This window comes from Hippocampus guttulatus, chromosome 22 (assembly GCF_054856545.1).
Source record: "Hippocampus guttulatus isolate MCC_2025c chromosome 22, RoL_Hgut_1.0, whole genome shotgun sequence".
NCBI lineage: Eukaryota > Metazoa > Chordata > Actinopteri > Syngnathiformes > Syngnathidae > Hippocampus > Hippocampus guttulatus.
In genome coordinates, this window is record NC_141282.1 from 8415936 (window position 1) to 8442543 (window position 26608).

Below are 26608 nucleotides of genomic sequence, written 5' to 3' on the forward strand. Positions count from 1 at the left end.
TGAGACTGTTTGTTACATTTATTTGGGTGAATTGTTACTTCACTTCACACGTCCATCCGATCCGCTTCTCCTCAAGAGGGTTGCGCGGCGTGCCAGAGCCTATCCCAGACGTCCTCTTTGGGCAGTTGGCGGTGGACAACCTCGAGCGGTTGCCAGCCCATCGCAGGGCACACAGACGAATAACCATCCGCGGGACAATTTCGAGTGGTCCTTTGCCCTGCCCTGCACGTTTTTTGGGAACGTGGGAGGAAACCAGAGTCCCCTGAGGAAACCCAGAACATTGTTCCACATCAGTGACAAAGCCCAATTTCCCAACGGCAACGTGTAGGTGTCCCAAAGATCCTCAATCCATCTGCCCCTCCCAAAGCTGATCGATGTCGCCGCATTTCGACGACACCACTCCCAGCAATCACTGCAACAAGGGCGGCTGCAGGATTTTTCTTTCCCACGGCTCGGGGGGGAATGACCAACACACTGGGGGCGAAGAAAATTGTTTCGAATTGCATCGTAAAATATCAAATAAAAAGCCGGAGGTGGCTTTCTGACGGAGCTAAAATGTCCACACCGACGGTCAGGTGTGGCAGTCAAAAACAGCAATATCGCGTCTATGTGATTTTATTCTCTTCTATTCATTCTATATGAACATTCGGCAAGCCTCCTCGCTGTCCACCTTTATAAACCCGCCTCAAAACTCTCAACTCAACTGTATTTCTCGAGCACTTTCAAACAGCCGTCGCTCTCTGTCATCTTTTTTCCTGATTTGTTGCTGTACTGTTGTATATGTCAATTGCTCCATGTACAGCACTTTGTGTGCAGCGACGGCTGTTTGAAAGTGCTCGAGAAATACAGTCGAGTTGAGAGTTGATTTGGGATTCGCGACGTCTTTGGGGGGTTTTATTCAGACAAAGTTATAGAATTCGTTTTTTCTCGTCAGTCAGGTCACAAACGGGAGCCTCATCATCATCATTTATTATTTTCGAGGTCTGTCCAACAAGTGGGTGTGCGTGCACGTGTGTGGGAAGCCCAGCAGCATCCAGTCCCGCAAACCCCGCCCCTCTTCGGCGGAGAACGGGATCTCGATTGACACATTCAAAACGCACCGATGCCCACTCGTCCGCCGCCGCTGCCGCTGTAGCGCAAACAGGAAAGAAAAGAAAGGACGACGAGAAGGAAAATACTAGAGCGGAGGCAACAGTAGCGACCGGAATCGGAGTTGGACAAAAACCAGAAACGAAGACAAAGGGGACGGAACCGGAACAGACGCACACACTCACTGAAGAGCGAGCACTGCGCTAGCAGCCAGGCTAACGGCTAACAACATGGCGAGCGCCTCGTATCACATCTCCAACCTCCTGGAGAAAATGACCTCCAGCGACAAAGATTTCAGGTAAAATGGCCGTTCACTCGCCACACTTTTCCGCATTGACTCAGATGCGTGTGCTCCGAATCAAAGAGAGAGAGAAGCGCCTCCTGTGTAGCAGGCCTTTGAGCGTGTTATGTTAGCACTTAGCATGCCACCAACGGCTCCTAGCGCACTCACAACCGGGGCTAGTTAGCCGTTAGCTGCGGTACACACACACACACACACACACACAATACAACTTGTGTCATGCTTGCATGCTAACATAGCATCAGCTGCACTTGGCGCTTGCGTATACGACCAGCCACGCGAATGCGTCACATAGGCAGCCTCAAAGCCGCGGGGACGCTATAGTTGACACCTGTCAATCATCCAGGATGTCAGAAAACGTGACCAATGAATTGGCAAACTTGAACGTTGCAATGCTAACAACCGGCGAGTTAGCAGTGAGCCCTCTTCACTGGATGCACTGTTCTGGTGGGATAATTTGTGTTCGAATGTTGACATGTGAGGTATCGGGTACTTGGCACCAAGGTTTTGTATGGTTTGTCGCGGTGCGCAGGTTCATGGCCACAAATGACCTGATGACAGAACTGCAGAAAGATTCCATCAAACTAGACGACGACAGCGAGAGGAAGGTGGGTTCACTCCAGCGCCATTTGACATGGCAATCGTTTCCATTGTGGTCGGCATAAGTCTTGTTGTGGTGGCGCTGTGATCCACAGGTGGTGAGGATGATTCTGAAGCTGCTCGAGGACAAGAATGGAGAAGTTCAGAACTTGGCCGTCAAATGGTAACATTGAAGGTGTTTTGGGAATGCTGAAGAGGAAATAACATGTGTGTTTTTTAATTTATCCGCACGTTTACTTGTACTTTGACTCCTTTGCCACGTTTTGACTGATCGCAACCCATCTCAACTTCCAAACTTCAAACTCTGAGCTATTCTCATGCCAAACTTTGGAAAGTCGGGCTTGGATTCTGCACGTCTCGCAAGAGTCATTTTTAACGACCGTTTCTTGAACAATTTAAAACGAGCCCAAACTCTTCAGCACATTTGGCTCAAATCAAGTGTTCAATGGATTGCGCAAGATGCCATTTCCGGGTGAGCTCTTCTTCAGCGTTCACGTGTATTTTCTTCCCGCGCAACTTGCACGCTCTCCTTGTCGTTGCTCTGGATAAATGCCGCGCGTGTGTCGGCAGCTTGGGCCCTCTGGTGAGCAAGGTGAAGGAGTACCAGGTGGAGACCATCGTGGACACGCTGTGCACCAACATGCTGTCCGACAAAGAGCAGCTGCGAGACATCTCCTCCATCGGCCTCAAGACCGTCATCGGCGAGCTGCCGCCCGCGTCCAGCGGTGAAACTGCCGCCGTTGTCGTCGTCCTCATCGTGACATCGCGCGTGACGCCCCCCCCCCCCCCTTGCAGGCTCGGCCCTGGCCGCCAGCGTGTGCAAGAAGATCACGGGTCGACTGACCAGCGCCATCGCCAAGCAGGAGGACGTGTCGGTGCAGCTGGAGGCGCTCGACATCATGGCCGACATGCTGTGCAGGTATGAGTGATGGCCTTTCATTTTTTGCCCTGCGCCTTTTTAGAGGTTTCCTCGATTTCTCCCCATCCCAGAGAAAGAATTCAACTCGTCTTTGGAGATGAAATGAATGGCTCCGCCTTGTGATGTCTTTCAGACAGGGGGGGCTGCTGGTCAACTTCCATCCCTCCATCCTCAGCTGCCTTCTGCCTCAACTCACCTCGCCCAGGCTGGCCGTCAGGAAGGTAAGGGAGCGTCTCGCCGCGCCGAGCGTGTCGCGCGGTAACCCTGCCGCCCTCATCCCCCAGCGGACAATCATGGCGCTGGGACACCTGGTCATGTCCTGCGGCAACCTGGTCTTCATCGACCTCATCGAGCACTTGCTGAGCGAGCTGGGGCGCAACGACAACATGTCCACCACCAGGACGTACATCCAGTGCACCGCCGCCATCAGCAGGCAGGCCGGACACCGCATCGGTCAGCCCGCGCACGCGCAGGACGCGCGCCGTCTCGACGCGACCCGACGCTCACTCGAGCCTTTGTGCCCCCGCTCAGGAGAGTACCTGGAGAAGATCATCCCACTGGTGGTCAAGTTCTGCAACGTGGATGACGACGAGCTGAGAGAGTACTGCATCCAGGCCTTTGAGTCCTTCGTCAGGAGGTCACGCACGCACGCACGCACTCGAGGGGAATCGCGTCAGACGCAGCGCATCGTAGTTACCGTGACCAAAATGTTGACGCTGAGCAGCGTTACCAAGATACTGTTAAAGGGGGAGGTGGCATGTAAAAAAAAAAAAAGTTTGTTTGAATTCAAAAAGTCACGACATGTCCCATTTGCTTTCATTGACATTTTTCAACTTGTATTGTTGGACAAATTCTTTCCGTTCGTATGCGGATGTCCGATAAGAAAACCGGATGAATCGGCGCGGGAACTTTTTTTGCGGGGTGTCCGACTTCCATGAAGCCGTTGAAAGGGTGCGCTTTTGAATGCGCACATTGACGCCTTGCGGGCGCGCGGCTTCCTCAGGTGTCCGAAAGAGGTGTACGCCCACGTTCCCACCGTCATCTCCATCTGCCTGCGCTACCTGACCTACGACCCGAACTACAACTTTGACGACGAAGACGAGGATGACAACGCCATGGACGCCGAGCAGAACGATGAAGACTACCAAGGTCTCCCCCCTCCCCTCCAACGACTTGAAACTATTGTACTCATTCGTGGCAAGCGGTTTTTGAAATTCCTTCCGGGGCTGCACAGAAATATCTTCCGACCCGATTGATTGATGGGTCGTATTCAAAATGTATTTTCATCTCGCCGTTTCGAGCGAGGCCCGAGAAGCGCTCGAGTGGCCTTTTGACGGATTCACGCCGACCGTAAGCGCAACTTTGGGGCTTGCAGGCAGCGACGACGAGTATAGCGACGACGACGACATGAGCTGGAAGGTTCGGCGGGCGGCGGCCAAGTGCCTGGACGCCGTGGTCTCCACGCGGCACGAGATGCTGCCCGAGTTCTATCGCTCCGTGTCCCCGGCGCTGGTCTGCCGCTTCAAGGTGCGTTCTTGCCGCCGCCCGCTTATCTTGCGCTCACCCATCGATGCGCCCTCGCCTCTAGGAGAGAGAGGAGAACGTGAAGGCGGACGTGTTCCACGCCTACCTGTCGCTGCTCAAGCAAACGCGGCCCGCTCAGAGCTGGCTGGCCGACCCCGACGCCATGGAGCAGGGGGACACGCCGCTCACCATGCTGCAGAGTCAGGTGACCGTAGGAGGAAGGGCGGATCGGTTCGGATGCTTGGGAGGGGCGGGGGCGCTGCGAGTCGTGACAAACGCCTCGTCAAGGCGAGCTTAGGTTGTGTTCGTGCGCTGGATGTGAATGGCCGTGCGGCGCCCCTTAGGTAGCCATGATTGTGAAGGCTCTGCACAAGCAGCTGAAGGAGAAGAGCGTCAAGACGCGCCAGTGTTGCTTCAACATGCTGACGGAGCTCGTCAACGTGCTGCCGGGAGCGCTGACGCAGCACATCCCCGTGCTCATACCAGGTAGCGCCGCCGCACTCGCCGTCCGGCCTTGTCCACGAGGGGCGATCGCGGTCACCTTTGACTTGGAGCGCCCGCTTTTCAGGGATCATCTTTTCCCTCAACGACAAGTCGAGCAGCTCCAACTTGAAGATTGACGCGCTGGCGTGCCTCCACGTGGTCATGGTCACGCATCCCGCCCAGGCCTTCCACACCCACGTCCCCGCCCTGGTCCCCCCCGTGGTGGCGTGCGTCGGGGACCCCTTCTACAAGATCACCTCGGAGGCTCTCCTGGTCACGCAGCAGCTGGTCAAGGTGAACGGCCGGCGCCGGCCAGCCTCGGCTTTGACGGCCTTTCGGCGCCTCACCCGCTCCGCCGCTTCGGGCCTGCAGGTCATCCGACCCCTGGACAGCCAATCGGAAGGCTCGGAAAGCTTTGACCCCTCGCCCTACATCGCCGACTTGTTCAGCTGTACAATAAGACGCCTCAAAGCCGCCGACATCGACCAGGAAGTGAAAGAGCGCGCCATTTCCTGCATGGGACAGATCATCTGCAACCTGGGTAATGATGCCGAGTGCTTGTTTGTGCTTCAGCTTCCTGTCGGCTTTTCTCACTCTTACCCCCCCCCCCAGGCGACCGCCTCCCCTCTGAACTGCCCGGAACGCTCTTGATCTTTTTGGAACGTCTGAAGAATGAGATCACACGCCTCACCACGGTCAAAGGTCAACACCGCGAGGAGCATGCATGGGCCGTTGGGGGAGAAACTTAACTCAAATTGGATTGGGGAGTTGGATTTTTGGGGGGCAAAGTGGGAGGTGAAATTGGGATAAGCCAGCGCTTTCGATGAGCCGTTGTGTTTGTTTTGGAACCAAAGCTTTGACGCTGATCGCCGGCTCGCCGCTGAAAATCGACCTGCGGCCCGTCCTCCCCGACGCCATCCCCATCCTGGCCTCCTTCCTGCGCAAGAACCAGCGCGCGCTCAAGCTCTGCACGCTCGCCGCACTCGACATCTTGCTCAGGAACTACAGGTACCGCCACTCCCCAACACGGGTGCCGCTTTAATAGCAGGCGAGCCTTTGGCCTCAGCGCAGAATGAGTCACTCAATTTTATTGATTTTTTTATTAACTGAACAACAGAGGATGGGTCGCCCCCCCCCCCCCCCTCAAATGTCTTGCCTCGGGAAATTAGTGAGGGGTAAATTGCAAGTATGTGGGAAACAAATTAACAGAAAGAATAAATATCTGCGTCTGCATGCGTACCTAAAAGCGTACAATTGGGAAAGCGATGAGGCGGCAACAGGCGGCTGCTTGTAATTGAATCTTTGTCTTATCGTTTGCAACGCTCAGCTCGATTTATGAGAGTAGGGAGAGATGGAAAACAGGGAGGAGATGGCTCGGTCCCAAACGGTAAAATGAGCGGCCAGTGGTTGAGCACCTGCCCAAGTCCCGCCCCGCCCGTCCGGAGTCTGGCACGGGGCGCGCTAACCTTGTTGTCGCTGTCTCCGCGGCGGTCAGCTCGGCGGTAACGCCGGTGATGGTGGACGCCGTCCTGGCCGAGCTGCCGCCGCTGATCTCGGAGAGCGACATGCACGTGTCGCAGATGGCGCTGAGCTTCCTGTCCACGCTGGCCGTGACGCACCCGTCGCTGCTGGGCCAGCTGAGCGGCGGCAGCATCCTCACGCAGCTCATCGCGCTCGTCAGGTCGCCGCTGCTGCAGGGGGGCGCCCTCGCCGCCATGTTGGACTTCTACCAGGTGCGCTAGCAAACGTTCAATGCACACGGAAGCTTGTTTTGGAATAGGATTTCAATCGTTCAGTTGAGTTGTCGTTAATTAGCCCAAGAACTGTCTTGAAACCAATACGTCAGGACGCTTGACGTGAACGCTGACGCTCTCCGGCTCGGGGCGGTCAAAGTACTCGGAGCAGCCGGGAGGTTGAAGGTTCCTTCCTTCCTTGGGTGCATGTGTGCGTTCAGGCGCTGGTGTCGACCGACACGGCGGGCCTGGGCTACATGGACCTGCTGCGGATGTTGACGGGCCCGGTTTACTCGCAGAGCGCGGCGCTGCCTCACAAGCAAGCCTACTGCTCCATCGCCAAATGCGTGGCCGCGCTCACCAGGGCGTGTCCGGCCGAGGGGCCCGCCGTGGTGGGCCAGTTCATACAGGTCGGTAACGGCGCCGGCGCTTGGCCGAGGCGCACGCGCCGGCGCGGCTCACGCCTTTGCTCGCGGCCGCCAGGACGTGAAGAACAGCCGCTCCACGGACTCCATTCGGCTGCTGGCGCTGCTCTCCTTGGGCGAGGTCGGCCATCACGTGGACCTGAGCGGCCAACCGGAGCTCAAGACCGTCATCCTGGACGCCTTCTCGTCCTCCAGCGAGGAGGTGACGCCCGCGCCCTCGCCGCTTCTCCAAACGTGGCACCGAGAGCGCTCTGAGAAATGCGACCAGACGGTCAACATTTGAACCCCGCTCCTTCTTTTTGCCGCTCCGTCTCAGGTGAAGTCGGCGGCCTCGTATGCGCTGGGCAGCATTGCGGTGGGGAACCTTCCGGAATATCTGCCCTTTGTCCTGCAGGAGATTTCCTCGTCCAAGCGGCAGTACTTGCTGCTGCACTCGCTCAAGGAGATCATCAGTGAGTGTGCGCGCCCGCTCGCCCGCGTACCGCCCGTGTTTGTTTGCGTATGAACGGCCCCGCGCGTTCAGGTTCGGCGTCGGTGTCCGGCTTGAAGCCGTACGTGGAGTCGGTGTGGACGCTGCTGCTCAAGCACTGCGAGTGTCAGGAGGAAGGAACCCGCAACGTGGTGGCCGAGTGCTTGGGGAAACTCACGCTCATCAACCCCGAAACGCTGCTGCCGCGTCTCAAAGGATACCTGCTCTCAGGTGAGAGGGCGTCCGAGCGAGACCGCGCTCCCGTGCGACCTTTGGCTGTGGTTGAATGCCGCGCGGGCGCCCGCAGGCTCGTCGTACGCCCGAAGCTCGGTGGTGACGGCCGTCAAGTTCACCATCTCGGACCAGCCGCAGCCCATCGACCCGCTGCTGAAGAACTGCATAGGTACGTCGACGCGCTCGCCGCGCCGCCGCCGGTTGTGACGCGCGTGCGTGTGCCAGGTGACTTCCTGAAGACCCTGGAGGACCCCGACCTGAACGTGCGGCGCGTGGCCTTGGTGACCTTCAACTCGGCGGCGCACAACAAACCCAGCCTCATCCGGGAGCTGCTGGACTCGGTCCTGCCGCAGCTTTACAATGAGACCAAAGTGCGCAAGGAGCTCATTCGGGAGGTAAGCGACACCGGCCACGCGTCGGGACAACTGCGCCGTCTGCTGCTTTAGCCGTCCCATGCTATCGTGCCTGTTTTCGTCCTTTGCGCTTTAAATGTACTTTGCGTGCGCGTGCGTGTGTGTCTAAAATGGCGTGCAGGTGGAGATGGGCCCGTTCAAACACACGGTGGACGACGGGCTGGACCTGCGCAAGGCGGCCTTCGAGTGCATGTACACGCTGCTGGACAGCTGCCTGGACCGCATCGACATCTTCACCTTCCTCAACCACGTGGAGGACGGCCTCAAGGACCACTACGACATCAAGGTGGCAAGCGCTCTCCGGCCGGCCGGCGTCCGTTGCCCGTCGGCGAGCCCGCCTGACGCGCTCTCCCGTCTGTCGCCCTCGCAGATGCTGACCTTTCTCATGCTGGCCCGCCTGTCCTCGCTCTGTCCCAGTGCCGTCCTACAGCGGTTGGACCGACTGGTCGAGCCTCTCAGGGCCACCTGCACCACCAAGGTGCCACTCCACACACACACACACACACACACACAGACGGTGATCCCTCGCTTCAATACAGCAAGTCATTCGCTTTGCCGCCTCCTCATCAATACCGATTAATTGTCATCTCATAAACGCATCGGCTGCGCGGGGGTTAGCTGGGCAGGAGCTAGCTGGAGGCTAACTGTCAGAGCATAAAGCGAGAGCCGCCTTCTACGCCGCCAACACAAGTCTCTTCGCCTCTCTCAAAAGGAAATGCTGATGAATGTTAATGACCGCATAAGGTTTTATCATTTAATATATAAGCAAATACGTGCACTGCTGTCTGTCGTCTTTGTCTCCAGTATGTAAAGTATCATCACTGTTGACATATTTTCAACATGTTGGTCCCCACATACACTGACACAAAAATTCCGAGCAAACCCTCCTCCGTGGTTTTTCACGGTCCCTGTTAACCGCCATAAGTGAAGGGATCGCTGGACACGTTGCAATAATGCAGGGTATCTGCAGATGAGGTCAAAGTTCACTCTGGAATCCGTGTCGACCCAAGTGTGTGCGCGTGTGTGTGTGTGTGTGTGTGCGCTTCAGGTGAAGGCCAACTCAGTGAAGCAGGAGTTTGAGAAGCAGGACGAGCTGAAGCGTTCAGCAATGCGAGCGGTCGTGGCGCTGCTGACCATCCCCGAGGCCGAGAAGTCACCGCTCATGTCCGAGTTCCAGTCGCAGATCTCGTCCAATCAGGAGTTGGCGGCCATCTTCGACTCCATCCAGCGGGATTCCGGCTCAGCCAACATGGAGTCCATGGACACCAGCTAGGCCAGCCTGCGCACGCACGGACGGACGCACGATGCGACGTGGCACCCTGCTGCTGGAGCGACAACCCCGCGGCATGTTCCCATGACACGCACACACACACACACACACACACACACACGTAGCGACACACCCTCCTAGCGATTGGTCGTTCCCATGATGCATTGCACTGAAAAGTCGTGCAAACACACAGACAAAATTTGGCTCCCCCCCACCCCCACCCCTTTTCTTTTTTGCCAAGCGGAGAACGGGTATCGACCTGATTGACCGCCATTGTGTTATAAACTGGGCAAGTGGCACTTCCTGCCTGAGGCCTGCTGAGCTGTGGGAGTTTGCTAGCTTTGTGTTTTCTTTTTTTGTTTGTTTTGTTTTTCCTTATGGGATAGTGGTGGCGGACAGTTGGGTGCCACTGAAGCAGGTTGTTCCCCGTTTACGGACCAATCGGCTTCTCCCGTTCACACACAAACTTGCCCTCGACGCCAACTCCTGAAGAAGGAAGGGGGGAAGTAAATGTTGGAGCGTGTTTGCAGACCCGATGGGATTGCTTGTGGGCCCCACGGTAACATTTGCTGCTGGGTCTATCTGGTGAGAACTGGTCTGCTCTTGCTTATCGCCCAAAAGTATGAAGAAAAAGAAAGGTCCATTTCTGCCTGCCTTCATACTCGCACACGTCATATTTTTACATGAATAATCAGCATTATGGGCTGCATGCTGAACCAGTGTTTAGCGTGTCTCCCTCACAGTTGTGAGGATCTTGGTTTGAATCCCAGCTTGGGTGTGCGCGTGTGGGTTTTCCTGTTCCCAATCCCACGTTCCAAAAACATTCATGGGTGATGCGGGAGAAGAAATCCACAAGTGCCGGGATTCGAACAGAGAACCTCACTTCAATCACGACGCTGCCCATTTATGAAACATTTCAAAGCTGAAGAGATGCAGGAAGATCAAAGTTGATTTTTGGCACACGAGAAAATAAATAAAAGCATAAGTTACATTTTGGTTTGTTTCCACTTTTTGGTTCGGCAGCAATTCAAAAACAGGAAGCGTGCGCGCGCGCGTGTGTGTGTGTGCGCGCGCGCGTGTCAAAAGGAAGTCGCTATTCTTGGTGATTCCTTCCTCTTTGGGTGTGGCTTCGCAACCTTGCGTCTGTGTGAATGTCATTCCTTTGCTGTGTGGTGCAATGTTTGATGTGAATATTTGGATGTACGGTGTAAGATTTTCCTGGAAGCAACCATATGCCAACGTTTCATAGCTCACAAATATTCCAGACGGTCTCGTAGACAAGTGAACCGTATTTAGTTGGGACGACATTAACTTCCGGTACGCCACTTGTTTTGAAATGTGAAGCCGGACGTCCGCGTCTGTCTTCCTGTCGTTGACTTGATGTGGGCTGAAGAGGGAGCGGCTGGTCGAGGAACGTTCGCGCGGAACCGGAGAGAAAGCGCGAGAAGAGCAGCCGACGGCTGGATGACGGTGAGGCTTGCTTTCACTCTTCCCACCCCTTGTTACTTGTTCGACTTTTTTGTCGTCGGCGTGCCACTTTAGACTCGACGCCCCGCGAGCACTTTTGACAGGCGGCCGGGCTGGGCTGTGCTCGAGGGGTGGGGGGGGGGACAGGCCGAAGCGCGTTGGGGCCGGTTTGCGGAAGCGAGTCGCTAAAGACGGACAGACAGTCAGGTTGTCGCGGTGCTTGTGCTTTTCTTGATGTGATGGCGGCCCGCCCGTCGGAGCTCCGCTCGCCTCCACACGCTCAGTGGGGCCTGGTGGACAGCTTGCCGGCCAGGGGAGCTCCTTGGGGCGGCCATGAAAAGACAGGAACTTCCGGCTTATTAACGACTACTTCGGTTTGTCTGTCTGTGCGCTAGCTTCGCCCCGCGTGTCTCTCCCTCTCTCTCGCGCACACACACACACGCGTTGTATTATTATTGACAGACCCCACCTAGTTGAGTGTGTGTGTGGCGCGAGGCGTTCAGGGTCCGGCAATTTTACTGCGTGCCTGAACATCCTGAGACATTCAGGGACTGTAGGACCAATCCCTTCAATATCTGATGACTCCCTGTACTTGTGGTATTTCTATAATATACAAAATGGTGTCATTGTGGGTTGTTTATTGGAGAACTACAGTGGGCCAAATTACCCGAGAATAATTCTCTGTGTGTTCTTAAGCATACTTGGCCAAAATTGTGTGTGTGTGTGCGTGTATGTACACGCGAACACGTAACGCGTTCAGGACCCCACAAGTTGGGTGTGCGACCGAAACATGGTGGGACCGTCTGACAAATGTCATCACTTAAAGGGGCCAATTGAGTTAAGTCGTCGTGTGTGTTTGTGAACGCGCCACAAAGGCTCCAACAACTTTTCTGCTGTGATGCCGTCAGAGACGGTAGGAAAAATGTATGCTTTGTCCCTTTCTGTGTGTTTGGGTAGGTGAGGCGTTCAGGGTCCAACAATCTGTCAGTACATGGGTTTGTAGTTTAATAGAAGCAGCTTAAGTATGCGTCAACCTTACCAAACGTGTCACAGCTTGTTGACTTTGCAATTTTTGTCTTCCTCAACACAACGTCATCATCATCGCCACCATCCACGAAAGCATTTGCTTACATGTACACACGCAAACGCACACACACGTCACCATGGCATCCCTCATTGATGCCGTGTGTGTTGGCATGTTGCATCTTGTTCCAGCAAACGCAACGTTAGGCATGACTGGTATGCACATGCGCACATCCACTCACAGGCGGACAATCGGACACACGCACATGCATACATGATGCCATGGCCACACTTGGATTCCACACTTGTGACATCACCACTGACCATGTGACATGCTTATTTACTTTTGTGTGTGTGTGTGTGTGTGTGTGTGTGTGTGTGGTGCGCGCGCGCACAGATATTAGGTCAAGATGCGTGAATATAAACTGGTGGTTTTAGGATCTGGCGGCGTTGGCAAGTCTGCTTTGGTAAGAAACTTTTTGTTGTTTCTTGCACGCACACACATCGAATACATATCCCAGCACATTGTTTTCATTTCCACACTGTTGCCCTACTTCCTTGTATCTGATCTTGCATGTGTGTGTGTGTATAGACAGTCCAGTTTGTTCAGGGAATCTTTGTAGAGAAGTACGACCCCACAATAGAAGATTCCTACCGCAAGGTAAGACCAGTAAATGCACAACCACAGCACTGGTACAACACACTTCCTGTGTGCGTGTGTGTATCTGAATGTATTTTACATATTTGTGTGCGTGTATTTATATATATCTCCATCCATCCATGTTCCGATCCGCTTATCCTCACAAGGGTCGCGGGGGGTGCTGCAGCAGCCTCTCCCAGCTCTCTTCGGGCAGTAGGCGGGGTACACAGTAAACCGGTTGCCAGCAAATCGCAGGGCACACACAGACCAACAACTATCCGCGCGCACACTCACACCTAGGGACAATTGAGAGCGTCCAATCAGCCTGCCATGCATGTTTTTGGAATGTGGGAGGAAACCCGCGCAGAACATGCAAACCCCACACAGGAATGCCGGAGCCGAGATCGAACCCACGACCTCTGCACTGTGAGGTCTACATGCTAACCACTGGTCCGCCTATCTATCTATCTATCTATCTATCTATATATATATATATATATATACATACACACACACACACACATACTGTGTATATATGGGTGTGTGTGTTTGTGTGTGCAGCAGGTGGAGGTGGATTGCCAGCAGTGTATGTTGGAGATCTTGGACACGGCAGGCACAGTAAGTTTGTTTTATGACATCACAAATGGTGTGTTGACGGTTGCCATGGAAACAGAGGGTGACGTGTGTGTGTGTGTGTTTTTCAGGAGCAGTTCACAGCCATGCGTGACCTGTACATGAAGAACGGTCAAGGCTTCGCTTTGGTTTACTCCATCACGGCTCAGTCGACCTTCAATGACCTTCAGGACCTGCGAGAGCAAATCCTCCGTGTCAAGGACACAGATGATGTACGTGGGCACACGCCTACACACATGCACAGGCTTTGGCAGCTGGAGTAAACCCTATTTTTGCCTGAAACGTGAAAACGGCACTTTGGCTGCACACGAACCCAACCTGACCTTGAAAAACAAAGCGTGCGCGCCCTCGTGTGTGTTCAGGTTCCGATGATCCTGGTGGGCAACAAGTGCGACCTGGAGGTGGAGCGTGTGGTGGCCAAAGAGTCGGGCGTGGGCCTCGCTCGCCAGTGGAACTCGTGCGCCTTTCTCGAGACCTCCGCCAAGAGCAAGATCAATGTCAATGAGGCACGTGCTCGCACACACACACGCTGCTTGATGTACATCCATCCCATAGCTGTGTCATTTTATCCTCATTGTCTTGTGCGTACGTCGATATTCAGATTTTCTATGATCTAGTGAGACAAATCAACAGGAAGAGTCCAGTTCCTGGGAGAACTCGCAAAAAGTCCACTTGTCAACTCCTCTAATGGTAGCGTCACAGGTACATGGTAGTGTCTCACGCACACACACACACACACACTGACTTCCTGGATTATGTTTGCAGCTGTGCTTACCTGTACGACATCAACCAAGCAACCAATCGGAGGACTTCTTCCAACTTGCCCCGCCCCAGCTACATGATCATCATCAAGTTGGAAGTCTGTCGCCATGACAACCACGTCTACCATGCTTCCCCGTCCTCTCCTCTGTTGCCTTGGAAACCAAACATCAAAAGACTGTCATGATGAGGATGATGAAGATGGGCTGCCCAGATGTTTCTGCTTCTTGCTCTTGTCTCTTTTTTTTTTTTTTTTTTTTTTTTTTTAAAGTCTTTCAGACTCGATGTGCAAAGTTTTGATGTCATGACCAACATGGCTGACTTTGAGTGTGTGTGTGTGTGTGGCTCTAGTCGTGCAGCATTTGTGAAATGTTGCTTATTTTGCTCATGTGATTTTTTAAAAAAATGTATTTGTTTTTTTAGGGGGAGAGGGCGGCAATGCAGCAGCAATAGTTTTTGCCATGAGCTCACTGTGTTAGCACGCAGCTAACCTCAGCACCTCGGTTAGCAGTTAGCGGCATACTTTTACCTCCACTTTTTAATGACAACAGTGGCAAACTTGACCAGGCGCACCGATATTAGCATCTAACGGGTTAGCTCACGTGTAACATTGACGCATGTGGCCGTGAGTGCCGCGCTGTTCTGTCTTTAGCGCTCGGCATTGCTACATGGGTGGCTGTTAGTGACGTGTTTTTGGCTTACTGTTTTGAAAAACTGCCAACAGTGGGCACGTTACGAAAAATGTCTTTCGCCACGTGGAATATTACTTATGATGTTAGCTCGTGTGTGGCATTGCTCCTGTTAGCGGCGTGTTTGTTTTGTTTTGTTTTTTTCCTCTGCCTTCTAACGACGACTCCCAGTGCCGCCGTTGACAATGTTACAGAAACAGTTATTTTGGCCACACCTTCATTATTTTGTTTGATAGTAGGTTAGCTTGTGTGTGACCGTTAGCTGTTAGCGGTGACTTTGAGCCCAGATCGACTGCTGCTGCTGCTGCTGCTGCTTCCTGCGGCGGACATGTTGCCTTTGGACAGCAGACTCACACTGGTCCACTACTCTGTGTGTGCGTGTGCGCGTGCGTCCAGATTGTATTGCTAACATGTCTCGACATGTTTACGGACATTAAGTATATACAAGACACACACGTGAGACAGGAAGAGTTTGTGTTGCTATTTTGTTGTTCATGATGATGATTGTGTAGTTGTGGGATTGTTGCGCCACTTTTACTCCTTGGCCTTTTGTGTCATTTTGTGCTCGACGCATCACCTCAGTGTTGATGCAAGAGGAGATTGTTGAAGCCACTAAAAGCCTTTAAAGTCTTCAAATGTGTGTGATTGTGCGCATTTGTGCATGGGAGGGTGAGTGTGTGGCCCGTGTGACTATTATGTGTGTGTGTATATATGCATGAGTTTGTGTGTGGGAGTATATGTGGATGTTGTGCCGGTGTGAGAGTTCGTGTCTGGAGGTCTTCGTGTGTGTTTGCTGGGAGTGGAGGTTGCGTTTGTGTTGGTCACGTGTGGTTTGTCCGTTTGGCCTCCAGGTGACGCCGTGTCAACGTGCTCGCCACTGCGGTCATGCGGCCACAAGGCGGCGCCACCGTTCACTGAGGCACCAGAGTCGGCATACGGCGACGCTCAACTAAGCGCAAGAAAAGTCTGCGCTTTTGTTTCCCGCATGCACGTTGACGACGCCGACCCGCGGAGCTCACAAAAGTGTCCGTTTGGTTCCGTTCTGCTTCCCCCTGTGTCGCTTTCGCGTTGGTTTGTTGTTGCGTGCGTGCGTGTGCGTTGCAGGGGTCGGGGCGGGGACCGTGGGGGTGAAGCCAAATGTAAAGTTGAAACTTGAAAAGCCTTAAATAAAAGTGGTGCCATTTTCTAAGAGCGAGCTGACATCGTGACTCTCTCGCGTCCGCGCCGTCCACAAATGCAGCACTTCGACGGGAGATTTTGTCCGCATCGCATCGCGTACCCATCGACGTCGTACACGACTCGACAAGGCAAATGTAGCGCGGAGAGGAACGCGATGGCGTTGGTCGTCTTTCTTCGACGCGGATGAAAGCGCGTCTCATCCTGCTTCCTGGAGTCTTGGCGCATGCGCGCGTCTCGCTCTCGCTCTCGCTCTCGCTCTCTCCGCTGCCCCGGCAACGGCGGCGGCGTCCTATTGTCGCGCCGGTTCGCCCTCAGAACTCGAGGTCGCCGCGACCTTTTCTTCTCGTCCGTTTCATTTTCGTTCCCAGGGCGTCAAGCGACACCTCGTGGTTGCTAAAGTGACGGGCGAGGCCGCGTTCACTTGTCGCCCGGAAACGTCACGATGGTCACGGTAAGATTAGCGCGAGCTCATTAGCGCGGTAGCCAGCTCAGTTAAGAAGAATTAAGAAGCTGCTTTTTAAAATGATTTATGGTGTAATATCTATTATTGTTCGGTGTCTTGAACTGGCGTTAAGAAGCGCGTCGGCGTGCTCTCGCGTGGGAAGGTGAGCAGCAAGTTTACGCATGCGCGCTGGGTCAGAGGTCCTCGAATCAGCGCGCGTGAAGTGCGGCGGTGTGTCGAGGCCTCCCGCCCGGGCCACTTCGTCCCCCCCCCCCTGCCTGTAAATGAGCGGCGACCGGTTCTTTTGCGGAGATGTGCCCCGACCACACCACAATTTGCATGTTTGTCAGAGTGAACGCGAGAGGAGCTTCCGACGTTCTCGGAGCCTTTCTCATTCTCCTCAGCGAAGCATCTCATCGGCCGGATGGCGCCGGCCCCACCGAGGTCAGCGTCGGATCGCGGACCACCACGGATGGATGCCTTTTTCTCTCCCCTCTACTCTATCTTTTGATTTTTGTCCAATCAGCTGGGAGCAGAGAAGACCACCCCGCTGACGAAAGGAGATCGGGTCCCGCTGCTTCTCGGGCTCGCGGCGCGGCGCTCCCTGCAGGTCCGAACCCCTGACGCGCGTTGACGCCAACCGGCCGAGGCTCATCGCGCTAACGCCGCCCGCCCCTGATGCCGAACATCTGCCCGCAGCTCGCAACGAGGACAAGGACCGCAAACGCGCCGCGGCTCCGGCCGGGCCGGACCGGGTCGCGGAAATTCACCCGTCGAGAAAAGCCGAGGACCGCCGAGCGTCGGCGAGGAACGCGACGGACGCCGGCTCTCCTCTGCTGGCGGCGCAACAGGTGGGCCGCACGCAACGCGTTCCGCCGGTCGCACGGGGGCCCGTCGGTCGCGTCCACCTTCGTGGCCTTCGGCGAGCCCTTTCCCGCTTCGGAGCCTCCGTGGGACCCAAATCCAGAGTGGCTTCGAGGGCGCGATCCAAAAATTGGCAAATCATCATTTCTTTGTTTGGGGAGAATCCGATTCAAAAAAGCTGGACACCTTTCTGAATCCGAAATAATCCCCCTTCAAAATGAGAAGGAATTGCCTTTCTTTCATGTTATCGTGAACTGGAAAAGAAAAGTGGAATTAATATTCTTTTTTTGGGGGGATTGATGAGCGTCAATCTATGAAAGAAAGAGGGGCGTGTCTCTTTGAGATTGAAAAGGAAGCCATTTGTGCGCTAGGTGCTGCTGCGCCGCCGCCCCGCCTTTCGAACGCAGCCCGTCGCCACGGAAGCAAAATCGCAGCCTGCCGAGCGGAGCTCCCCCGTTCCCATGGAAACGGAGTACCGCCGCAGCTTCCGGGGGGCGTCGCCGTCTCGCGGACCCCCCCTGCGGAAACATCTGGAATGCCGCCAGAGGCTTCCCGCCTTCCACACGCGCAGCGTACGCACACGCCCGCGCTCGCGCGAGTTGCCGGTCTTGTTGTCGACGACGACGACGACGACGTTGCTTTGCTTTGAGCAGAAAAGTCAGAAGATGAGGGAGGAGTCCGAGAAGATCTCCCACCCGCGAGGCGCCGGCCCCGCCCACCCGAGGGAAGACCCGCCCCCTCCGCAGGTGCCGCGACGACACAGGTGCGTACCTCCGCCGCCTTTAAATCCAGCCGGCGTGCGTTTGTGATCCTTTGGCCGTCCGCCTGCGTGTGCGAACGCCAAGCCGAGTCGAGCGCCCAACTTTGGAACGCAAAGCCCAGTCGGAAGCTTTCCCTCGATCGGTTTTCTCGAGCCGGCGGCCGCTCTCGAGCCCGGTCCGCCGCGTTGCTAATGTCAACTCTTGCCCGTGTGCGCGCCCGTCTGACAGGAAGCTACTGACGGAATATCAAGCCAGCTTTCCCGGTCCGCTACGAGAAGCGGCGGGCGCTCCCCCTCAGGTGAGTGGGGGCGATCACGTGACTCCAAAGCGAACCGGTGTGCGCCTTATTTGGCGGAAGATCGGGAGAAGTAGCGCGCGGGGGCGGGGGAGAACCAGCAAACCGCATCGGTTCATTTCAGGGAAACGGCGCGCGCACAACACACATCCATCACCAAGACACACCACACTGACACACACACGCGCGTGTGCGCACAAATGAAACACGCAACACGCTCAGGCAGGAATTCGGCATGCATCCACGCAAGACGCCCGCGTGCACAAACGCTTAGCCCACACACACATGATTGTGTGCAAGACACGCACGCACGTATGCGCACGGAGCAAACCCCGGCGCGGCATACAAGAAGCACGCGCGTACTAACCAGCGGTTTGCTCTGCCTGCATGTTCCGTTCATTGAAAAAAAACAAAAAAACCGAGTCAGTGATATCTGTTGACTTCCTGTTGCTGTGCAGCTTGGAGGTCACTGAAGTCACGCTCGCTCTTTACCAGAACTCCCGGGGAGCATTCGAAAAGCTGACTCACTTCTTAGAAGCGCTTCTTCGTCATTGGGGTCACATCCGCCGCACGCTCGGAGCGACGGCGGCGTGTGCGTTTACCTGTGACAGGTGTTTGCGGGCGTGAAAACGTTTGGTGTGCGCCGACGACCAGCCCCGCCCGTCTTCTGAAGGAGCGTTGCCGCACATAGGTGGCGCTGTTGCGGCAGAAGGCCTCGTGGTACCGGCGGCGGGCGTGGGGGACCAACTTCTCCAGGCGGCACCTGAGCCAGCTCAAGTCCCGGCACAACGTCCTGTGGGAGCCCGACGGCGGCGCCGACCCGGCGCCCTCGGCGGAGGCTCTGGACCTGGCCAGGTGAGCCGCGCGCGACCTTGTGCGCCGCGCGACCCCCGGCCGCTCACCCGCACTCGTGCGGCTTCCTCTCCGCAGCTGCTCCGCTTCCTCCTCCGGGCCGGCAAAAGACAAAGCGGGCGGCCGGGACGGCCGGAGCGCGGGGCGCTCGCCCACCTCCGAGACGGACGGCGGACCGCTTCGCAGAACGCACCTCGACGTCACCGCGCCTGCTGGTGGTACGCCCCCCCCTCCCCCCCGTTCATGACCATATGCGTGCAAACGGACGACGCCAAAAATACTTGGCGCGACGTAACCCTTTGTAAGGCGAACTCAAAAGACTATTTTGCCCGGGATGTCGAGGGTCCTTTTGAGCCGTCTTCATTTCTTGCTGGTCAAACGCCACCTCACGCCATACTCGCAAAGAAAAAGAGAGCTCAACAAGCAGAGAGGTTTGACGCGCATCTTTCCTACAGGGGGCGCCATCCTCGCGCGCAGGTCCGGTCCAGAAGCGTTTCAGGTAATTGATTCGGATCGGCGAATCGATCGGCCGACCGACGAATTGATGATCCGCCGGATGTGCGCGCAGGGGCGCGACCCGCGCGTTTACGCAGCGGACGGCGCGCTCACTCCCGAAGGGCTGGAACTTTGTAGCCCCGACCCCCACCGCCGGCCCGCTGATCGGGGATCGGCCCCGCCCTCCACGCATGTCATCAGAGGATGGCTGAGACACGCCGAATTCCAACACAACGGTGAGTCCTGTCGGTCAGGCCGGTGATTGGTCGGTCCATGTCATGTTGATGGTGCGTCTGTGTGTGCGTGTGGTCAGGCGAGCTAGGGCTGAGGTTCCGGTCGCATCCGGCTTCCTGGAGCGACCTCTGTCCTGATGAAAGTGAGTCCTTGCTGAGCAATATTGCGACGGCGTCCCTCTCGGCTCTTTCCCACGCGACGGCTATTTGAAGGCAAATCATGTCGCGGCACGTGTCGATTGGACACCTTAGCGAGGTCTTGTTTATCCTCTGCGTAGAACCGCGGATATCTTCCGAGGAGCTGAAATTGCCCCCCCGTACGGTGCAGTCTGTTGTATGGCTACGGAGGTGATACTGGCACACCACATGCCACAAGCAGCAGCACGGTGTCCCCTGATTGGTTTCTTTTTTTTTTTGGGCCCAGGCGAGCGTCTGTCGGTCATGTCGAGCCGCTCGCTGGCGTCGTGCTCGGCGGCGGCGGCCGTGCTGGAGCGAGCGCAGAGGAGGCGACGGCAGTTCTGGGAGAGGAGTTGAGCCGTCACCGACTTTTCACTCGGACTCACATCAACTTTCTTTTGTTTTTTTTTGTGTTTTTTTTTTGCGAGGGTGCGGGGGGCTTCTTGTCCTTTTGCCCTGTGGCCTTTCCACTTGAATTACGAGCATTTCTTGAATTTGGAGGGTGATTCTCATTCTAATTTTGGCTTGGATTGTGACCGTTTTCTCATTGACGCTCTTTCATGGCCTTTCGCTCTTATTCTTCACCCCAATGTTTTCTTTCTCCATGTCTCCGTTTCCCGGATTCCGATCATTTCCGCCGTCGTTTCTATTCATCACGCTAAAGGCTCAATTCATTCACGACTGGTGAATGCGCTCCAAAATTGGCACGTTTGCTCTTCGGTCGGTTTTGGGCCGACGCGAGAAGGATAGCGGAAAGTCCATCGCTGCGGCCGTCCATGGACCAAGATTGCCTTCTCGCGGCCAGCCGGCGATGTCACTTCCTGTCACGTGACGCGATGAAAGGAAAGGTCCTTGCGGAAGGTATGTTGACGTCTTGATTTTGTGGCGCGGCGCTTCCATCGCGATTGTCGCGTTGATGTCAACATGCTCTGCAAACATTCTTATTAGTTTGAGTGTCCGCGCCGCCGACGGAGTCTTTGTCACGCACTCGGGCACATAGCATGTATACACACGCACGCATTCAGGCCTTCACTCGCTCTCACACGCACGCACTGGAAACGTAGTAGTGATGTCACTGTTCCAGATTAATAACGAACATAAGCCTTTTTTTTTTTTTGTTCTTTTTTGCCTGACGCTTAATTTCCTCCAGGTGACAGTAATTGCATTGACCTCCGTGTGTGTGTGTTGGGGTTTTTTGCTTGTCCTATTTTCTGGTGGGGGGGCGGAGGCTTTGTGCCTATAAAATGCGGCGGGTGCGCACGGGTCGCATCATCAGCGCGTTGGGGCCTCATCTCGTCAACTCTTCCTTTTTATTTTCATCACCACCATCGGCATGAAAGTGGTCGGCAGCGCGGCGCGATTCTTTTTCTGCCATCTTGGCGCCGGCGTGCTGGCCCTGCTCCTGATCGGCTGCGTCCGGCGGGGCGCGGCGGGGCCCGCCCATCAGCCGCTCAGCCAAGTTTTGAGGAGCCCGAGCACGTACCGGGCCGCCGAGGAAGTCTCGTTACACGTGAGTATGAGGGAGACGCCAAATGTGTTGAGATTGCAACTTGGCGTGGCAAAATGGATGTTTTGTTGTCGCTGTTCAGGCTCAGAGGTCCGAGACGGAGGAGGAATCCGACATCAGGCTCAACGTTGCCATCGACGAGGAGAAGGTAAGCGACGGGCGTCGCGTCGCGTCGCGTCGCGACCGGGCCTCGCCCGGGCTGACCCGCTCCCGCCTGGGCTTCCCTCCAGGACCGCATGAGCATCTGCTGCCTGCACGCCAACATCCTGGACTTCTACCTGAACAACGTCCTCAACCGCGTCGGCAACCTGCACCCCAGAATGCACCAGCTGCACTCGGACCTGGACAGGGCCAGCGAAGACCTCAAAGAGCGCGGATGCGTGAGTTGCACCCGCCGGCGTCTTTTTCCGTCCCTGCGGGCTTTTGCGCCTGAACCGCGGCGTTGACCTTTTTGCACCCGCGGTCCTTCCAGAATGCGGCGCACTATCGAGACCACCGGCACGTGGCGCGGTTCCGCGACAAGCTGGCCAAGGTAAACGGCACGTCGGCGTTTGTCCAATGGGCGCGGCCCTTCTGCCGTCTCGCCATGTCACGGTGGGGCTGCTCCCCGACCCCCACTGACTGACACTCCCCCCCCCCCCCCCTCTGCCAATGACGTGGCAGCCAGGCTCGAATAGTTTTCGCAGCACGTTTTGCCCATTGCACTCTGACGCCAAAGCGGAAGTGGACCTACACGCAGCTCGCAGTGGAGCATTGGCTTCAGACAGTCACCTTCTAAAACTGCCCCGCAAAGTTTTGAAATTAGTGCAGGCCGCGTGGGCACACACACACACACACACACACGGTGGCGATGGAAGAAACGATGAGCGCTTTGTTTGCTTGTGTCTTTTGTAGATGGACAACGGGCGTGGCCTGAACAAGGCACTGAGCGAGGTGGACATTCTCTTCACGTATCTGCACGACAGCTGCGTCAGCGCCACCCGCTGACGCGCACAAAGGACAACTACTGCGACTACAACTGCTTTATTTATTGTCTTATTTAATCGATGACTTCCTATTTATATGGCTGCTACCACGGAGACGCGGGTGTTACAGTCTTGACGTCCAATAAATTTTTCTCCTTCCAACAACAATAAAAAAAAGGACTACTCGTCATTTGTCAGGTAAACCTGGGGGGGGGGGGGCGCTTGCTACATTAAAGGGCGCGTGTGGCAGTCGTGTGTTAGGTGCACGTTTTTTGACACTGCGTGCGCGCAAAGGGCGTGACACTTGGCGCACCCGAGCCCCTCCCGCCGGGTGATTTCCTCCCGGGAATTTGCCACGGCAGGAAGTGACGGCAGACTCTCCGCCCCGCATTTGTGCACGCGCGTTCGTCATCGTCGTCCGGGTGATCGCAGGTGGGCGGTGACGTCAAAGTCCCGTCACCTGGCAGGCCTTCACCAACGGTCAGTGGAAGGGACACCCCCGTGCGACTGAGCTGCGGAGCGGAGGGACGAGGAAGGCGCCGTCGCTGCGTTCCGCGCGCTCTTCGTCGGGAGGCGCTCCTCGTCCTCTTCCGCTTCCTCTTCCTCCTTCCCGTCGGGACTTTTCCGCATCCGAAGCGGATCCAAACCAGAGCGAGCACCGGCGCGGCCGTTCGGAGCGACTCGCGCCGAGCCCAAGCCGACCCCGATCGCATTCGAAGCCGACATCGATTGGGGGCGTTTGGGCTCATTCCGCGTCCAAGAAGACAACCGTCGTTTGGGGAGACGGCGGCGGCGCTCGCTCAGTAAGCGAATCATCCGGGTAGCCCTCGGCGCTCATCGGTGCCCAAAGTTTTTCTTTCGCGCTTGGCCAACCCCGCCCGGGTGTGCGTCATTCACCAAACGACAACGAGGTGACCCCATTGGAAAAATAGAAGAAGAAGAGAAGAGAAGCCCCGCTCAAAGAACAATCATGCGGACCCTCAGTGGAAACCAAGTTGGCGTTGCGGCCGCCGGAAGTGGCTCGGGCGTCCGCCTTGCGGCCTCTTTCGCCTTGAGCACCTACGCGCGTGCGCGCACACAACTCACGGCGATTTAGCACAACTTTGCTTCGATTTGGATCACATCCACGCGTCTAGACGAACACAGCGAAACGGGGGCATGCATCTCCACACACACACACACACACATACACACACTCATGTCAGTGGATCGTTACTGTCACAGAGTGTGTGTGCGCCCCCCCCCCCTGTCCCCCGACGGGTCCTGGGGGGCTCGAGCAAAGTTTTGGAAGCACGCACACTCATCTAGGAACCGAGGCCGCAGACCTGCGCACACGTCATCGTGGCCCCGAGGCTTCTGCGAAAACCGACGACAACCGCAGTGACCCTGGAGCGTCCTCGCCAAGATGGAGGTGAGTGGAAATGCCATCAGGGAAGGCCCTACCGTGTGTGCGCGCGCGCGTGCGCGTTTCTGAGCAGCAGCACGTTTCGGAGGAAGATTCTGGTGTTTGCCGCCGAGTGGCCACAGACCACAATGAAGCAAAAGATGCGTATAAAAGATGCGAGCGGCGCTCAGCGAATTGACCTGAAAAAGCGTCGCCGTCTCTCAGCGCTTGTCATTTGGCTCTCGTCGGGCGGCAGCCGTCTCTCGTCTTTGGTCACTCGTCTCGCCGCCATGTCCCCGCCGATCCGCTCGTGTCTGCCGCTGCTGCTTCTGGGCGCTCTGGCGGCGCAGGCCGCTCGCATGGACCCGCATCCCGAACTCAGGAAAATCCTGGAGGACATCGCCAAAGATGTGGTGAGCCCACGGCGTCCCGCGGGGATCGTGCTACGAGCCGCCGCGTCTTCGCCTTCAACTTTTGGGGGATTTTTCAGCACGGTCGCGTGCGTCGGCGTGCGTTTTGGCGGCCCACCTGCGGGTTTGCGTCGTTTCGCATCTTCTCTTTCAGCTTCCGTGCTCTCTTGGGCGTCTTTTCCTGCTTGACGCGATGTGTCTCAGCCCGCTCGCACGATGCTACGAAAAGGAATTCGATGGAGGTCGTCGCGCCATGGGACGGGGCCGCTTTGCCGCCCGGACGGCCGTCACCGATTCATAGAACAATGGAAAGAAAGTCCGAAATGAGGAAGCGGACAAATCCATTGATTGATGGATTTTTTTCTTTTTCTTTTTTAGCAGCGGATGATGCGTGTGTTTGTTTCAGCATGCTCGCGTGTGTGTTCCGCTTTGTTGATATGCCGGTCGTGCTTTGCCATCATGACTTCTGGTGTTTTTCGGCATGTGGGCAAACCGAGTGCATTTCAGCATTTTGGGCCGTCTGTCTCAGCCCGTTGAGGAGGCCCGTGTCACTTTTTTTTTTTTTTTGGGGTGTGTGCGTGTTTCGGTATGTTGAGGTTGTGTGTGTATGCGTTTCAGGATCTGAAGAGCATGAACATCAGCACTCACCCTCCCTTCAACGGCGTCATCAGGAGCATCAAAGCGTGTCAGGTAAGAAGGACAACGCGGCGAGCGCTTCCGTCGGGTGGCGCCGACACCTTTGCCGCGCTCCCCCGCAGAACCGAGAGGAGGTCAAGCTGATGGAGGCCACGTTGCACGTCTACGTGCGCCTCTTGGAGAGCATCCTGCACAACGGCACCCTGCTGAAGGCCGTGCCCGACCGGGCCAGGCGGGAGCGGCTCAGGCGCAACGTGGACCACCTGACCAAGAAGATGCGCCGCCTCAGCGCCGACCTGGCCCCCCCACGTTGCCCCGACACCGGCGACGTCTTCCATCAGCTCGCGCGGCTCGAGGTGAGGAGAAAACACTTGCTTCCTTTAGCTCGTGAAAAATCACAAATCGACTGGGCCCTCATGTTGAGAAATCCGAATCCGTGTGGAGTTTGCATTTTGGCCCCCGCGCCCGCGTGGCTTTTCTCCGGGTACCGCGGTTGCCCGTCGCCTTCCGAAAAGTTCGCGGAACACTCCAAATCGTCCCCGGGTGTGATTGTGAGCGCCAGTGGTCGTTTGTCCGGCAAGCCGCTTCGACGCGTGCCCCGCCGACGGCCGACGCCCACGTTAGAATAATATGACAAATAAATGATCCAGAAATCTCAATGACGGCCCCAGAAATAAGATGAATGTGTGTGCGCCTGCAGGTGGACGACATGACGTTCCAAAAGAGGGCGCTCTCTCAGCTCCTGGAGGTGTACAACATGGCGACCGTGATTGGCTCTCGTGCTTTGGCCCCACCCGCCGAGGCCTGGCCGTGAATCTTTTTCAGCTTTTGGATTTTTTTTCCTGATCCTCCTAATTTATTGCTTTATTTAATTCCCTCCTGTACTTTAATTTATTCTCGCTAGCGGAAGGCGCGGGAACCTGTCGGATGTTGATGTTGAACATCCTCTTTTTATTGTGCGCGTGTATTCATCGAAATCCTAGTAATAAAAGCACACGTCCAAAGCTCACGTTTGGTCCCTCGAGTTTCCTCGAAAGCGGCGACTTCACTCCATTGCGCAGGGCGGCATTTCCGCCGCTTTCTCTTTGACTCGGGGATGATGTCACGTGCCCTTTAACCTTTGAGGAGTTTCCCCCGTGCCCGCCGCCAGGGACTTTTTGGCGTCTTCCTGCTGTTGCATGATGCAAATTCTTCCCGATGCTTGATCTGAAATGATGCTGAAGGTCAAATCGGCTTGGAAACCTTGGGGGGGGGACACAAAACCAAAACCAAAACGATGTTGCGATGCATACGTAAAACAAACTCGGATCGTCGCGACCGTTAATCACGGTCGTAATGCATCCGATTCAGTGGACGGCGCTCTCACTGGATGCGTTATTGGGGATTTTTTTGTAAAGAAGCTGCCGGGGGGGGCGTTAGCCGACCGCTCACCCGACCGCCGGAGAAGCCGCGTTGCGCGTCTTGGCACCGGCGCGTCGTCAGACTCGATCCCAGCAGGGCAGGAAATTCAAGAGCGGTTCCTCTTAAGCTCATCGCTTCCTTTTGGTTTCGAGTCCGACGCGCACGAGCACCGTGTGCGGTTGTCGGCGTGCGCGTGTGTGGGAGACCCCTCACCCTGTCCTTCTGTGAACTTTGCTGTTTTAAAGGAAATTGTCAACCACATTTTCACACTGAAATCATCACTTTGTGTGCGCGCGTGAGCGCATCTCATCTTTTAAATGCGAGACCTCGCCGACG

General features: G+C 56.0%; 5 protein-coding genes across 7 annotated transcripts; all 5 read left to right on the top strand.

The window, feature by feature from the left end:
• The first annotated feature begins 1057 nt into the window (after positions 1 to 1057).
• cand1 (cullin-associated and neddylation-dissociated 1) lies at positions 1058 to 10451 on the top strand. Of its 2 annotated transcripts, XM_086103651.1 has the most exons (26): positions 1058 to 1387; positions 1923 to 1998; positions 2086 to 2153; positions 2561 to 2715; positions 2786 to 2909; positions 3043 to 3130; positions 3194 to 3362; positions 3441 to 3546; positions 3913 to 4058; positions 4285 to 4436; positions 4498 to 4638; positions 4778 to 4919; positions 5002 to 5210; positions 5289 to 5457; positions 5529 to 5618; positions 5771 to 5924; positions 6412 to 6649; positions 6871 to 7059; positions 7133 to 7276; positions 7391 to 7526; positions 7598 to 7774; positions 7851 to 7946; positions 8003 to 8172; positions 8312 to 8476; positions 8561 to 8668; positions 9239 to 10451. In XM_086103651.1, exons 1-26 carry the CDS (start codon positions 1320 to 1322, stop codon positions 9461 to 9463), a joined length of 3705 nt encoding a protein of 1234 aa, XP_085959777.1. In that variant the 5' UTR covers positions 1058 to 1319; the 3' UTR covers positions 9464 to 10451. The 2 variants fall into 2 exon arrangements, with proteins under 2 accessions (XP_085959777.1, XP_085959778.1); XM_086103652.1 differs by lacking the exons at positions 1058 to 1387; positions 1923 to 1998; positions 2086 to 2153; positions 2561 to 2715 and having other exon boundaries at positions 2789 to 2909; positions 2981 to 3130.
• Positions 10452 to 10638: 187 nt separating this feature from the next.
• On the top strand, positions 10639 to 15307 carry LOC147186475 (ras-related protein Rap-1b). Of its 2 annotated transcripts, none has more exons than XM_086103656.1 (8): positions 10639 to 10930; positions 12348 to 12417; positions 12543 to 12611; positions 13152 to 13208; positions 13295 to 13435; positions 13586 to 13729; positions 13825 to 13913; positions 13989 to 15307. In XM_086103656.1, the coding sequence occupies exons 2-7, from the start codon at positions 12361 to 12363 to the stop codon at positions 13909 to 13911; spliced, it is 555 nt and encodes a 184-aa protein (XP_085959782.1). In that variant the 5' UTR covers positions 10639 to 10930; positions 12348 to 12360; the 3' UTR covers positions 13912 to 13913; positions 13989 to 15307. The 2 variants fall into 2 exon arrangements, with proteins under 2 accessions (XP_085959782.1, XP_085959781.1); XM_086103655.1 differs by having other exon boundaries at positions 10647 to 10930; positions 13825 to 13925.
• Positions 15308 to 15469: 162 nt separating this feature from the next.
• On the top strand, positions 15470 to 20476 carry saxo6 (stabilizer of axonemal microtubules 6). Its single transcript, XM_086103653.1, has 12 exons — positions 15470 to 16736; positions 16819 to 16902; positions 16992 to 17143; positions 17528 to 17728; positions 17810 to 17919; positions 18146 to 18215; positions 18904 to 19067; positions 19143 to 19282; positions 19520 to 19563; positions 19633 to 19795; positions 19873 to 19935; positions 20217 to 20476. The coding sequence occupies exons 1-12, from the start codon at positions 16577 to 16579 to the stop codon at positions 20324 to 20326; spliced, it is 1461 nt and encodes a 486-aa protein (XP_085959779.1). The 5' UTR covers positions 15470 to 16576; the 3' UTR covers positions 20327 to 20476.
• On the top strand, positions 20472 to 22609 carry il22 (interleukin 22). Its single transcript, XM_086103654.1, has 6 exons — positions 20472 to 20830; positions 21310 to 21479; positions 21559 to 21624; positions 21707 to 21856; positions 21949 to 22008; positions 22371 to 22609. Exons 1-6 carry the CDS (start codon positions 20746 to 20748, stop codon positions 22461 to 22463), a joined length of 624 nt encoding a protein of 207 aa, XP_085959780.1. The 5' UTR covers positions 20472 to 20745; the 3' UTR covers positions 22464 to 22609.
• A 1267-nt stretch (positions 22610 to 23876) lies between these two features.
• Positions 23877 to 25880, top strand: LOC147186478 (uncharacterized). The gene is made up of 4 exons (XM_086103299.1): positions 23877 to 24238; positions 24854 to 24925; positions 24994 to 25227; positions 25572 to 25880. Exons 1-4 carry the CDS (start codon positions 23975 to 23977, stop codon positions 25683 to 25685), a joined length of 684 nt encoding a protein of 227 aa, XP_085959425.1. The 5' UTR covers positions 23877 to 23974; the 3' UTR covers positions 25686 to 25880.
• The last annotated feature ends 728 nt before the right edge of the window (positions 25881 to 26608 follow it).

Excerpts from the sequence above, each read along its gene's own strand:
- cand1 (XM_086103651.1), top strand. The coding sequence starts at position 1,320 with ATGGCGAGCGCCTCGTATCACATCTCCAACCTCCTGGAGAAAATGACC. Across the intron at positions 6,650-6,870 it reads CCATGTTGGACTTCTACCAG|GCGCTGGTGTCGACCGACAC; the intron begins GTGCGCTAGCAA and ends GTGTGCGTTCAG. Across the intron at positions 7,277-7,390 it reads TCTCGTCCTCCAGCGAGGAG|GTGAAGTCGGCGGCCTCGTA; the intron begins GTGACGCCCGCG and ends GCTCCGTCTCAG.
- saxo6 (XM_086103653.1), top strand. The coding sequence starts at position 16,577 with ATGAGCGGCGACCGGTTCTTTTGCGGAGATGTGCCCCGACCACACCAC. Across the intron at positions 17,920-18,145 it reads CAGGTGCCGCGACGACACAG|GAAGCTACTGACGGAATATC; the intron begins GTGCGTACCTCC and ends CCCGTCTGACAG. Across the intron at positions 19,796-19,872 it reads CGCCGAATTCCAACACAACG|GCGAGCTAGGGCTGAGGTTC; the intron begins GTGAGTCCTGTC and ends GCGTGTGGTCAG.
- LOC147186478 (XM_086103299.1), top strand. The coding sequence starts at position 23,975 with ATGAAGCAAAAGATGCGTATAAAAGATGCGAGCGGCGCTCAGCGAATT. Across the intron at positions 24,926-24,993 it reads GGAGCATCAAAGCGTGTCAG|AACCGAGAGGAGGTCAAGCT; the intron begins GTAAGAAGGACA and ends GCTCCCCCGCAG. Across the intron at positions 25,228-25,571 it reads ATCAGCTCGCGCGGCTCGAG|GTGGACGACATGACGTTCCA; the intron begins GTGAGGAGAAAA and ends GTGCGCCTGCAG.
- il22 (XM_086103654.1), top strand. The coding sequence starts at position 20,746 with ATGGACCAAGATTGCCTTCTCGCGGCCAGCCGGCGATGTCACTTCCTG. Across the intron at positions 20,831-21,309 it reads AGGAAAGGTCCTTGCGGAAG|TGGTCGGCAGCGCGGCGCGA; the intron begins GTATGTTGACGT and ends TCGGCATGAAAG. Across the intron at positions 21,480-21,558 it reads CCGAGGAAGTCTCGTTACAC|GCTCAGAGGTCCGAGACGGA; the intron begins GTGAGTATGAGG and ends GTCGCTGTTCAG.
- LOC147186475 (XM_086103656.1), top strand. The coding sequence starts at position 12,361 with ATGCGTGAATATAAACTGGTGGTTTTAGGATCTGGCGGCGTTGGCAAG. Across the intron at positions 12,418-12,542 it reads GCGTTGGCAAGTCTGCTTTG|ACAGTCCAGTTTGTTCAGGG; the intron begins GTAAGAAACTTT and ends GTGTGTGTATAG. Across the intron at positions 13,730-13,824 it reads GCAAGATCAATGTCAATGAG|ATTTTCTATGATCTAGTGAG; the intron begins GCACGTGCTCGC and ends GTCGATATTCAG.